The sequence below is a fragment of the Bubalus bubalis genome, chromosome 4 (genome assembly GCF_019923935.1).
Source record: "Bubalus bubalis isolate 160015118507 breed Murrah chromosome 4, NDDB_SH_1, whole genome shotgun sequence".
Lineage (NCBI taxonomy): Eukaryota > Metazoa > Chordata > Mammalia > Artiodactyla > Bovidae > Bubalus > Bubalus bubalis.
In genome coordinates this window covers 37,604,918-37,618,853 of record NC_059160.1, presented here as the reverse complement: position 1 = coordinate 37,618,853, position 13,936 = coordinate 37,604,918, and the positions used below count along the sequence as shown (strand labels likewise).

Genomic DNA, 13,936 nt, shown 5'->3' with positions numbered 1-13,936 from the left:
AATACTTGGGTTTTTTGAGAACCCCAATAATCTGAGTGAAAGCTCCCTGAAAGGAGTAGTCTGTGCCAGACCTCAGCTAAGATCAATTTAGACCCTGAAGAACCAAAAAGCCCACTTTTTTAGTCAAATAATCATTCTTTAATTTATAAAAATTTATGAACAGTAAGACTATTTAAGTCCCACCAAATTATGCAAAACTTTTGAGAATGCCCCAGAATCCCACATTTCCCTTATAAAAGCTAATCTCAAAGCATGAAACAATTTCCCGACATGAGTATACTATACTAAGAGGCCAGACTCTCTGCTCCAGGGATTTCATGCCTTAGATCCAGAAGCATTAATGGAGAGTTCCATCCTGTCATCTTGACTCTCTCCCAAGGTTGAGGTAGTGTTTATCTGTTAAACAAAACAGTCATCCAAACAGATCTCTTGAAATGCTTCCAGGCAAGATGAGAGGCCAAGGCAAGGAAGAGGAACAGCTAATCAGAAACCAAGGGCAAGAAAAGCTGGGCCCAAAATAAATATAGTACAAAATGCCCAGAATAGCCCAGAAAGACAGCTGATGACCTTTTCTTTTAAAATCTCTTAATCTCAGTATCAAATGGCACAAGTACCCAAAGCCAAGCATAATTACTACTACAAAGGTAAGAGAATAAAATAAAGATGAACAAACAAACAAGAAAAGATGACGGTACAACAACAACATGTATTTTGAAATACAAACTTAAAACACAGACAACAAACACAATTATTGTACCGAACACAGGAGTCAGTTCTCGGCAAGGCATTACACCTCAGTTCAAGGTAATGGCCACAGGAAACTGTCAAGGCTATTTCAAACTCTGAATGCAATGTAATATTTAAAAGGAGATAGAACACTTTCTTTTTGCCTGAAGACTAGATGGATCCTGCTACAGTGGCTGTGAACTGCCACACCCCTAATTTAAGTCGCCTCTTGGTTGGGGCATCTCTGGGAGAGGCCAGCATTACAGTGTGTAAGGAACACTGAACACATCCTGAGGACCCAACTTCAGTTCTGTGATTCTGATGCACAAAGTCCTGTGTTTGTTGTTGTTTAGTCCCTAAGTCATACCTGACTCTTTGCAAGCCCAGGGACTGCAGCATGCCAGGCTTCCCAGTCCTTCACTATCTCCTGGAGCTTGCTCAAACTCATCCATTGAGTCAGTGATGCTGTCCAACCATCTCATTCTCTGCCGCACTCTTCTCCTTTTCCTTCAGTCTTTCCCAGAATCAGGGTCTTTTCCAATGAGTCGGCTCATCACATCAGGTAGCCAAAGTATTGGAGCTTTAACTTCAGCACAAAGCCCTGAGCTACTACTAAGTAATGGATTTAAGAATGACTGAAAATACTTACCTCACTTCTTCACTCTCAAAGCTATGGAGATCCTGGCTAACTGAAATTCTGGTGCCAGAACCCAGGTTTCCCCAAAACATCACAATTTTATTTATTTTTATTTTGTACTGGGGTATAGCCCACTAGCAATGTTGTGGTAGTTTCAGGTGAACAGCAAAGGGACTCAGCCAATACATAAACTTGTATCTATTTCCCCCAAATTCCACTTCCATCCAGACTGCCACATAAAATTGAGCAGAGTTCCATGGTCCTTGTTGGTTATCCATTTTAAATATATCAGTGAAAATATCATCATTTTAAACCATAGATCCACTAAAATAGGAGTCAGAACTCCCACCAACCTACTTCCTCCTTAAAACACTGATGAAAATACATACCTGAGTGCCATCACAGATGCTAGGGCCTCCTCGTTAACTATGGATATGCATGGAGACTTAAGAGAAACCACCTTGCAGTTACAGAGCCTGTGCATGCACAAGCCTGCACACACACGCCCCCTACATATTGGTTATTTAAATATGTAAACATTTCCTTCTCTCTGTCAACAGTTACCCTCTTGCATATCTGGATTAAGGAGAGAAAAAGTCAAAGGCACTGACCACCAGTTTCCCAAGAGGTGAGGGGAAAAGGAACAACCAAGAATAAATAGATGACTATGACTTCAGCCAGTTGAGACAAGAACTTCAAGCAGCCCTTGAACTCCATCTACTCATGCTCACACTCAGGGATGCTTAAGGGATTCTAACAGCCCAGCTAAATTTCCATTTGATTGCAAAGGTGATCTTAGATACTTCATGAGACAGGGAGAGATTACTAGAGGGAAGAAAAATGGAAAGGAAAAGCTTCTGTAAATTTAATGAATAAATTTATTTATGTATTATCTCAGGGTATGATGAATCAAAGAAGCGCAAGACAAAACCACATATGTGACACATGACTCCAAACAAGATAGCCATCTCCAAGTAGTATTTTCAGAATGTTTAGTACAAGTTGTCTAGAATAAGGACTATTTGGTCCAAAATACGTAGTCAGGAGTTAAAAAACTTCAAATCCCACGTAATAATTAAAGTGATAGGGACCTTCCCTGGTGGTCCAGAGGTTAAGAGTTCACTTGCCAAAGCAGGGAACACAGATTTGATCCCTGGTCCGGGAGGATTCGACATGCCTTGGGGCAACTAAGCCCATGTACCACAACTCCTGAAGCCTGCACGCCTCGAGTCTGTGTTCCACAAGATAAGCCACTACAATGAGAAGCCTGTGCACCGCAGTGTAGAGTAGCCCCCACTTGCCACAAGCCACAAAGACCCAGCACAGGCAAAAGAAAAATAAATAGATAAAATGAAAGAGACTGGAAGAAGGGTACAGACAGACAGCACAAAAGGGGAAGTTCTCTGGGAAAGGACACTGTCTCAGTGGCTACAAATTGCCTCTTCAAAACCACTGCACGAGCAGGTAGAATGATCCCATGGGAAGCCTGAGGAATGACCTGCACATTCCCACAGGCTTCCTCCGCTTGATAAAGAGACTTTGATGAGCCCCCACCTCATTCCTGTACTTGGTCCATTCAGCCTCAAGGCTAGTATAACCAGAGAGCTTTCACCACCATCACCCATGATTACATCAGAGAGACCAGGGTGTTGCCTGCACACTAGGCAAATTCTGTTTGCCCGTTGCCAGAATAACTAAATGGGTCAAAGCATAAATATTCCAAAGTTCTCAGTTTACTTTAAATATTTCCTATATGCCCTCCTGCATCAGCTATTAGCATATGCCTGGGTACGGATGTGAGAGTTGGACCATAAAGACGGTTGAGTTCCCTAAAATTGATGCTTTCAAATTGTGGTGCTGGAGAACTCTTGAGAGTCGCTTGGGCTACAAGGAGATCAAACCAGTTAATCCTATAGGAAATCAACCCTGAATATTCACTGGAAGGACAGATGCTGAAGCTGAAGCTCCAATACTTGGCCACCTGATGCAAAGAGCTGACTCATTGGAAAAGACCCTGATGCTGGCAAGACTGAAGGCAGGAAGAGAAGGTGGTGACAGAGGATGAGATGGTTGGATGGCATCACCAACTCAATGGATATGAGTTTGAGTAAACACCAGGAGATAGTGAAGGATAGGGAAGCCTCACATGCTGCAGTCCCTGGGGTCACAGAGAGTCAGACACGACTTAGGGACTGAACAACAAGAACCCCGGGGTATAAGAACATAGAGCTCAAAACCTAAAAGCAGTTATTTTGAGTATTACTTAAAAGTAATAGTGGTATCACTATTTAGGATTATTAATTCAACTGAATCCAGTATTTCATTTTCAAATATCATTTTTACCATATAATTTCTTCAACATGTGGAACAACAAAACAAACTCAAATTAGTGACACACCCAACTGTGGGAATGTAATGTGAGAACTGAGAATTTACATATGTACGTGAGATAAAGCCAACGCAGTTTCCATAATCCAGTTATGCCATATACAATGCCTTGAATATTTATTTATGTTGTTTAACATAAACATCCTTTAATGAATAAAGCAAGTGTATGAAAGCTGCTTAAAGTAAATGCCAGTGTGAAAGTAGATTTATATATAAAAACTTACTATCGTTAAGTGCTGAAATCTGCTGTCATAAGACCTTCTGACTTGGGGAAACCCATGAAAGAATACAGCTTTTAGAAAAATAAAACTACACCCCAAACTAGACACTATTAAATTTAGAGATTCACAGAATCTTCCTTTGCCTCAAAGTCTAACTTTCTAATTTTACAGATGAGAAAACTGAGACTCAGGATTAATGCTATACCTTAAGTCCCACAGATCATTTGCAGAGAAGTCAGAACTCGAATTTCAGAGTCTTGGGTCAAATGTTGTCTTAGACTCAACTCACTCTAAAAGTTTCCTTCGTAGAACAAATATTCATTTGAGAGATCATAATCTCACCAAGGGCAAAATTAATCTACAACAGACGCCCCAAAAGTTAGTCCAGAATTTACCAACAGGTGGAAAGATGTCACTAGCCACAGTCAGTTGGAATGGACACCCTATACCAGCTGCGGTCTGTAGTGAATCACCCACAGAGCCTCTCGCTAAAGCTCCCTGTTACATACACACACTTATTTGCAAAATGCCTGATATGAGTTGAGAGTGAAATAAATAAAATCATGATTTTCCTTTATGCAAAATGACCCAGCTCTCTTGTGACTCTTAGCTTGTCTGGGCCCTTCTTGAAACAACCAAGTAAAGCAGTTGCAACAACCAGAAGTGTCTTTACTGACTCACGCTGGGGAGGGACCTGCCAAGGACACACAGGCAAATGTTTCCTTTCAGCTTTCCTCTGAGTTTCAGTTTAAGGCGAGGCAAGTCGGAAAATACATTTGTTAGTGTTCTCCACACTTTAAACAAAACTATGTTAATCTCATACTTTAAAAAAATAATCTGAAAACTTCTACCAAGTATCCGATGCAAACACATAATATCAGTCACAGTAAAAATCAGAAAAATAGTAAGAATAATGGCTATCACTTTTGGTGCCAGTGCAACGCACCCAGCACACTCCTGGCGCTATGGAAGTACCCTGTCACAGGAAGTCTACAAGGTAGGTGTGTCAATATCCCCATTTTACAGATCGGGAAGCTGGTGGCAAAGATTCCAGGGAAAGTGAAGCTGTGATCTGACACAGAACAGTCTCCTGGCAAAGCCCACATACTCACATCCTGTATTTACTTGAAATATACATTTGTTCTTAGTTTGGTAATTTCATTAAGTTCATTCTTGACTCATACTTTAGGGACTGGTTTTTCAAAGTTTCCTTAAAATAGGAGTTAGACTTAACAAGGGCTTCCCTGGTGGCTCAGATAGTAAAGAATCTGCCTGCAATGCAGGAGACTCAGGTTCAATCCCTGGGTCAGGAAGATTCCCTGGAGAAAGGGGTGGCTACTCACTTCAGTATTCTTGCCTGGAGAATCCTATGAACAGAGGAGCCTGGTGGACTACAGTCCATGGGGTTGCAAAGAGTCGGACACAACTGAGAGACCAACAGTTTCATCAGACTTAATAAATTTGTCTAAAAATGCTTTGAGAGCTCCCGCCTGCCTGCTGAAATCAATTTTTATTCCTCTGTTCATTTCCTAGACTCTTCAGGTCTTGTAAGCTGGTTCTTCCCCTGGGTTATCACTTTTCCAGATTCTTGATCTGGCGGGTGACATATCCTAACCATTTCTAGGGTAGCCCATACACATTTGTCTTCTGGATCTGACTTCTCTCTTCTATTGCCCCTTCCTGAAACGAATCAAAGCCCTCCTCTGCCAGGAGAGCAAACCTTACCACATCACACGCTTATCATACAGGGCTTCTGCCCAGCCACATCAAGAGGATTTCACATTCCTGACCAGCAACATTCAGAACATCATGCTGAAGCAGACACATCACCTGCCTTCCTAAAATCCACTTGTCTGCTTTCAAAGACACTTACCTCAACATCACTCCACAGGGCTGCTGAATTCAAATTACTTGAACTTAGTCCCTGACCAAAATAAAATCATCACCAAAAGATGTGCACAAAAACATTCCCTGGAGCACTATTTGTAATACATCCAAACTGGAAACTACCGAAATGGCCAGCAACTATAAAATACATGTACAACTGAATAGCATGATAGTTAAGGAGAATGAAATAAATTAACTGTATACAATATCCTACAGGAATTTCACAAACATAATAAGCAAAATAAGCCAGACACAAAAGAATATAAACTATATGATTCCATTTATATAAATGATAAAAATAGGCAAAATTGTATCAATGGCATTAGAAATCAGGAAATTGGTTACTCATGGGAGCATTAGGGGAGGAGAGTTGGAGGGGCTGGCAATTTTCTGTTTTCTTGCACTGGTTACACACATGTGTGCACTTTGTAACAATCATTCCATCAAGCCATCCACTTACAATCTGTGTACTTTGTTCTGTGTATAAGATACTTCAATAAAAAGCCTACTGAAAGAGCCCCTGGAGAACATCTGGTCTGCTCTCCTTAACAGGCATAATAGTAACTGTTTCCTGTAGATGTTAAGTATCCCAGAGACACACAGAGATTCGTGGAAAGGTCAGTCTAGACATTAGATCTCTTAACTCCCCCTCCAGATACCAAAAGTACCTCTCAAACTTGGGAAGATGTTTCTCTAACTCCCTTTCCTGTTGTGACTACAGCCAAGGTTTAGAAGAATCAGGACCACATTCCTATTAAGAACACAACCCAGAAGGTTGCAGTCTGAACCTGGAACTCAACTCAACAACAACTGAGCCAGGATGAGGATTTCAACATTATTTAGAAAATGGCAAATGAGAAAAGTCAGACAGCATGGTGTTCACTCTAGGTTCCTCCCCTTCCTAGCTGTGTGATCGTCTGCAGCCTCTTTATCTCTCTCTGAACCTCAGTATACTCACCTGGATCACCATCACTAAAATATGGGCTCCTACTTTGCAAGGCTGCCGCACGTGCAGCACAAGATGACGGTGTCAGAGCCGTGCCTGGCACATGACAAGCACTCAGAAAAAGCATTTGCTGAATGAATATTGATTGAATTCAATCAGTCGAGTGCTTGTCTTTTAATAGAAGTTCAATACATAGCTAAGTATCACTACTATTACAGAGCAAAAGAAACAAGGAGGAAAAGATAAATAAGTTTACACTGAAAACACCTCAGTTCTCTAAGTCTATGGAGTCATTAACAGGTTGACCAACAATTCTCACTGACTCACATGGTGCACTAAAAGAACCTGTAGGGTAAGGAGCAACAAAGGATTAGCGAAAAGGGTGCTGCTTTTTACATGCTACCAGGTCTATTTTCTCTCTTGATGCCAAAGAAAGATTTACTCACTGACTGTCACAACATGTCTAAGTTCTACAACCACCTATGTTAGTCATATTACTTTTAGAATTTAAAAAATTTTAAGGAGAAGAATGGGTCATAAATTATCATAGACTTTATGAGCAGACTATGCAGACAAGCAGCTTTACTACTGGGGAAAAAATTTACACACTGAGTGTATAGAAAGGTAATTGCAGGCTATGAAGATACACAAATGAACAATAGTGAGGAGAGAGTTCACTTACATTTTAAAAAACAAGTTTAACAGTGAGTTTTTTTTCTTCAGCTCTTCAAATCTTCCATGTACTTGTTAGCAGTCTGATCCATGAAGTTCTTTTTATACTGAAAAGAAACAAATACAAAGGAGATAAATTAAAACCAACTTCAAACTATGACACACCATAAAAAAGACCCTATAGATGGTGAATTATTATATAAGCAAAGAACATCAAACTAGATAACATGTGTGCAATTAAAAAAAAACAATAAAATGTGGGACTTCCCTGGTGGTCCAGTGGCTAAGACTCTGTGTTCCCAATGCAGGGGATCTGGGCTTGATCCCTGATCAGAGAACTAGATTCCACACGCTGCAAACAAGAGTTCTCATGCTGCAACTGAAGATCCTGCATCCCACTATGGGGATCAAAGAATCCGTGTGCTACAACTAAGACCCAGTGCAGTCAAATCGATACATTTTTAATTAAATAAAAATTAAAAATGAATAAAAACAATAAAATGTGTTAAGGACCAACAGATTTAACGAATTTCCTTCCACCTATCCTTCCACTGTTCCTTCCTCTCCCTTCCTGTTCGTCTTTCCCCCCTTCCAGCATTCCTTCTTCCTTACTTCCTCAGTTACTGGCCACAACTTCATATATTCCTTGAAACCTGAATTTCAGCAGAAAACAACCATCATTAATTTTTTTATCACAAAGTACCCGGAATAGGGTAGGTGCTTTATGTTTCCAGAGTAAATGAATTAATCATAGTTTACCAATGCTTAGTTGCTAAGGTTTAAAAAAAGGAAGAAACTTATTATTTTCTTATCCAACAAGAATAATACATAAACAGTATGTAGAAACATATACACTGTTTTTTAGACTTGTGATTCTGATTCCCATAATTCTTTTAAATAGCATATACTTAGAAAAAAATTCCCAGTACTATATACTTGGGCATGAATACCCTCACCATTACTATAGTATCATATATTGTTCGTGAAGGAATACTGACGAATAGTAAATGTCCCAATATCTCATAACTACTTCCATCCAAATGAGAAAGTTGAGCGTCTCCATGTCAAATGCTAGAGGCGTGATCTCACATGTGCTTTTCAAATGTACATATGGCTCAGTCAGACGGGCGCGGAGACGCTTCTGGAAGTAACATCGCGATGGCTGCCAAGGAGAACCCCAAGTTCAGTTCAAACTTGTTTTGGTTGGTGATGGTGGTACTGGAAAAACGACATTCGTGAAGCGTCATCTGACTGGTGAATTTGAGAAGAAGTATGTAGCTACCTTGGGTGTTGAGGTCCATCCTCTTGTGTTCCATACCAACAGAGGACCTATTAAGTTCAATGTATGGGATACAGCTGGTCAGGAGAAATTTGGTGGACTGAGAGATGGCTATTATATACAAGCTCAGCGTGCCATTATAATGTTTGATGTAACATCAAGAGTTACTTACAAGAATGTGCCTAACTGGCATAGAGATCTGGTACGAGTGTGTGAGAACATCCCAATTGTGTTGTGTGGCAACAAAGTGGATATTAAGGACAGAAAGGTTAAGGCAAAGTCAATTGTCTTCCACCGAAAGAAGAAACTTCAGTACTATGACATTTCTGCCAAAATAACTACAACTTTGAAAAGCCCTTCCTCTGGCTTGCTAGAAAACTGATTGGAGACCCTAACTTGGAGTTTGTCGCCATGCCTGCTCTGGCCCCACCAGAGGTGGTCATGGACCCAGCCTTGGCAGCACAGTATGAGCACGACTTATAGGTTGCTCAGACAACTGCTCTCCCGGATGAAGATGATGACCTGTGAGAAAGTGAAGCTGGGGCCCAAGGTCGGAAGTCGAGTTTTATAGGCAACTGTCCTGTGATGTCAGTGGTGTGGCGTGTTTGCCACTTTATTATATAGCTAAGCAGAACATGTGCTTAATCTTTGGATGCTGAAGGAGATGGATGGGCTTTGGAGTGAATGTGGCAGTTTAAAAAAAAAAACCTTCATTTTTTTGGACCTGCATATTTAGGTGTTTTGGAACACAGTTGTTTCCTCCTTGAGTTTCAAATATAAGACTGCTATAGTCACATGACAATATTGAGAGGTGGAATCTTGTTTGTTACTGTCATTCCCATTCCTTTACGTTTAGAATCAGAATAAAGTTGTATTTCAAATATCTAAGCAAGTGAACTCAGCCCTTGTTTAAATGAGCATTTAAAACTGCTAACAGGGAAAGTTGCACCATGTTACTATTTGAATTGCCTTTGCTATTACCACTTAACTTGAAGTCAGTTAGGTTAAAAGCTTCTAATTTTCTGTATACTTGAATCATTTCACACAAACGTAATGAGAAGTCAACAGTATTGTATTTGATAAGAGGTGTAAATACTATCAATAGTTAGGCTAAAATAACATCTACCCCACCTGCCTTTGGGCTTAGGTAGTGTCACCTAGAGATGAGATTTATGTGACCTGTGAAAGGTGGTACCTGTTTCAGATGTTTCAAACAGATACCTTAATTATATTTGCATTTTATGGCAGAAGTAACCATTTTCTAATGTAGAGCTTGTCAAAGTCCAGTGAAATCATACAAACGGTTGCAGGAACTTGAGGGACATCTCATCTGTTAAATATGAATATAATTGTGCATTTACTTTTTTGTTTTTTGATGTTACATGTTTAATGTAAAGTTGGCATTCTAGGAAGATGTTCCATGTTTACCTGCTGTTAAGTACTCCCAAGCTCTAAAGGTTATCAAAGATTAAGGATTTCAATGGATATATCACAGCTTTGATGATTTTTCTCTCCCCAAAGAATTTTTCTGGGTGGTGCAAGAACACCTCAGGATGCTGCAGCATAAAAGTAGGTCTTAGGTAAGCCTCTCAGTGATGTGAACAGACTGCCAAACTTTCAGTAGATTAACCACTTAACGTTGTATGGTTTCCACATGTAAACATGAATTGGGTCTGTCTTGCCTGAGTTTGATCTCACTGACACCATACTGTAGCAATCAGAAATCAAGATGAGCTATTTTCCTCTTGTAAGTACTACTGTACTATAGGTCAGTTTACCAAAGTTCTTCAGATGTCCAATTATCCTTAAATGATTACTTTCCTACCTAAAAGTAGGGAAGGATCCCTTTTAAGTATATGGAAAAATGGACTATAAAGGGTAAAATTGGGTACATTTTAATTTGTTAAAGTATTGAATAAATATTAATAGATTCACTTACAGATTTGAATTGATGTATACGCTATGCTATATTCAGTTCAGAACCAGACTTCAACAGATAATGAAGTTTCCCATGATCAGATGAAATCTTTCATTGAGATACATGAGGGATATGTATTTGTAACCTTATGTAGAATGCCAGTATGACTAATACTCTGAAGCCTAAATGTAACAGTAAAATTTTGAGAGCTACTTGGAGGTGGGAGAGAATTTGAGTCATTCTTGGAAGAAAATTACAAAATATATTGCTTATACTTTGCCTGGAAAAAAAAAATGTACATATGATCAGGACAAGTTCTAGACAAAATTATGAAGTAGGAGTTTAGCTGTGTCCTTTGCTCTGTCCTTTTAAAGAGCCAGTGACCTCACATACTTAATTAAACACAGAAGCAATAGGATCAGCTCAAAGATTCCAACAACTTAATGGATATGGATCTTGAGAACATTTTCATTAAACAAACAAAGAGCTTCAGAAGAGGCAGGTGCTTCACACTGAAATAAAATGCAATGGAATTTAGGCATGAATGGTGGACAGAGGCTGTCTTGAAGGAATTTCTCAGCTTAGGTCAGCTTCTGTCCATTCAACCTCCCCAAAAGCTGACTTCATATATGACCCACACATACACACCAATCCAGGTAAATTTTAAGAAATTAATGATGCATACATAAGCAAACCTGATTTTAAGACAACTGTGTGCTCCAAAAGTAAACAGGAATCTTCATCAGCAGTTTTTAAAGTGAGTGTCTGGGAACCCTACCCAATAGGTGTTTCTAAGAACAGAGGCAGAGATGAATAGATGTGTGGTAGCAGGCAGAGTAATTGCACTTTTAACTGTTTTATACTTTGATCCAAGATTTAAGTTGGAGAATTGGTTCCTTAAGCTGCTTACAGAAGGGTTCAAACTAAACAGGGATTGCATTAAAAGCTAGGGCAGAAATCCCAATGAGCTCATAACACTGCTGGTCTAGAAGCATAATCACACCAAATCCCAACCACCATCTCTAACAGAGCCCCTTATGGGAAAATGTGGGTTCCAGCCTGGGTCCCAGAGCACAGGTCAGCCTGTGTCTGAGCCGACCGAAGCCAGGCCTGCCCTTCCTTCCCACCCGGTGCCCTGAACAAAGAGCAGAATGAGGGCCCCCTCCACTACTATGAGGACTGATTCACAGTGAGGGAACGAAGCTAGGCTGGGGAGGACTCGTGGATATTGCAGAGGTGGGGAGACCGGCGGTGGGGGGGTGGTCCTTGTTAGAAATTACGTGTACAAGGTCTAGATGCTTTCCATGTCGGGACTACCTGAACAGGAATAAAGAAGAAAAAGTAGTGAAACAATTTAAGGAGAAGAAGACATAGCTATGTTCTATAAGACTTACCTTAAAGTCACATGTAAAATTAGAAAACTATTTTTTACAAGAGTATTATATAAGAAAGTGCTGCCTGAACCTGCTCCAGAGGAATTCATGTTAACTATTAATAAGAAGCACTGGGAACATTCAAGCCTGCCCTCAGCACAGAACTCTGATTATTGGCCCAACCAGGACTGAATACATAATAACATTTATAAACATGAACTATGAGATTTTTTGAGTTTCCATCATGAGCCTTGTTTAAGTAAGTCAAAGGTACCCTTTGTGATGCAGTTTTGATCAAATTCAAGAGACTTTAGTCATTTCCTCAGAAACAGACATAACTATAAATACAAACTAACCAACACAGTCAGCCGCTCACAAAGAGGCTGACTGACAAGTTTAATTTAAAAACAAGAACACATTATTAAACTGAAAAGTTAAGCCATCAAAAAATCGAAACCCATGCAAACTACATTCCTAGCAGAAAAACCCTTAGTGTAATGACAAGGATAATTACAAACAACTTTTTATATGACTCACAAACCTTTCCTTTTCAGAGATTACAAAAAAAAAAGCAAAACCCAGTATACTTGCATCCATTTAATAACACGAACCCTTAACATCTACCCAAATCTCAGATTTCAAATACCAAGAAAATTCTCCACACCACTAAATAAATGACTTCAGTATATCCCTTTGAGATGGAAAACACATTTATCACTACTGCTTATCTTCTAGACCCCTTTGATGTTGTAAAGCATGACCATCATAACGGAAAGTAACACGTCAGACTAATAATTGTTAGGAAGGGAAGTGAAAGTGTGAAAAGTCACTCAGTCGCGTCCAACTCTTTGTGACCCCACGGACTGTACGGTCCATGGAATTCTCCAGGAGTTAGGAAGGAAAGTTACTGCTTATTACAATAATGCCATATTTCATACTTTAAATGGAATTTGAAGCTCTATTCATGTTAGACAAGCATCTAAAGCAGGAGTCTGTATGCAGGGCAATGTGGTCTGCCACCTGTTTTTATAAAATTTTATTGGAACACAGTCAAGCCCATTAATTTACATATTGTCTATGGCTGCTTTTGCAGAACACAATGACAGTGTTGAGAAGATGCAACAGAGACAGAAGGTCTACAGAGTATAAAACATTTGCTATCTGATCTGGCCCTTTGAAGAAAAGTTTCCAGACCTTTGGTCTAGGAAACAGCTATTTCTGTGGACTAAATCCTGAAATGAGAAACACTAATCCTAGAGTGGGGCTTCCCAGCTGGTTCAGATAGTAAAGAGTCTGCCTGCAATGTAGGAGACTGGGGTTCAATCACTGGGTCAAACATATTACAGAGGATCAGTTCTATCAGTTCAATCACTGGGTCAAACTCCATCACAGAGGAGCCTGGCAGGCTACAGCCCATGGGGTTGCAAAGAGTTGGACACAACTGAGTGACTAAACAACAACAATCTAGTGTAGTAATCTTATTGGGTAACTACCTGAGTCACTTCACCTTTAGCTGCTTTCCCTCATTTACAACACAATAAGAAGTCATATGTACTGATAACTTGTGTACCAGATACTATTCTAACAATTTTACTTTTAGTAAATGAACAATAAATTCATTCATTTAATTCTGGGAAAGCCAGAAGTAAATTATTATCCCCATCAAACAGATGAGGAAACTGAGGGAGAGGGGTTAAATAACTTACAAAAGATCACATTGTGGTTAAGTGGAGAAACTGGGATCACAACTCAGGCAACATGGGTCCTGAGCTGGTATAATTAATCTCTGTGCTCTACTGATAATAATTTAATTTCATCAAAGTCACAGATAATAAAAAGAAATCTCAAATTGTTTGTTAGTTAGAAATATTAGGCAAGTACAATGAAGT

The 13,936-nt window shown here is 39.7% G+C and overlaps 2 protein-coding genes across 10 annotated transcripts in view; one reads left to right on the top strand and one right to left on the bottom strand.

Annotated features, from left to right (window-relative positions):
• PPFIBP1 (PPFIA binding protein 1) overlaps positions 1–13,936 on the bottom strand; it is a 205,777-nt gene that overhangs the window by 123,131 nt on the left and 68,710 nt on the right. For all 9 annotated transcript variants that reach the window (XM_025283426.3, XM_044941280.2, XM_025283425.3 and 6 more), the window contains one exon: positions 7,488–7,584. The gene's annotated coding sequence lies outside the window, so the exon portion shown is untranslated. The remainder of the gene's footprint in view (positions 1–7,487; positions 7,585–13,936) is intronic.
• Positions 4,834–9,298, top strand: LOC102397525 (GTP-binding nuclear protein Ran). The gene is given in 3 exon segments (XM_006079542.4): positions 4,834–4,969; positions 8,648–9,088; positions 9,091–9,298. Coding segments are annotated over 3 exon segments (771 nt in total). The 3' UTR covers positions 9,285–9,298.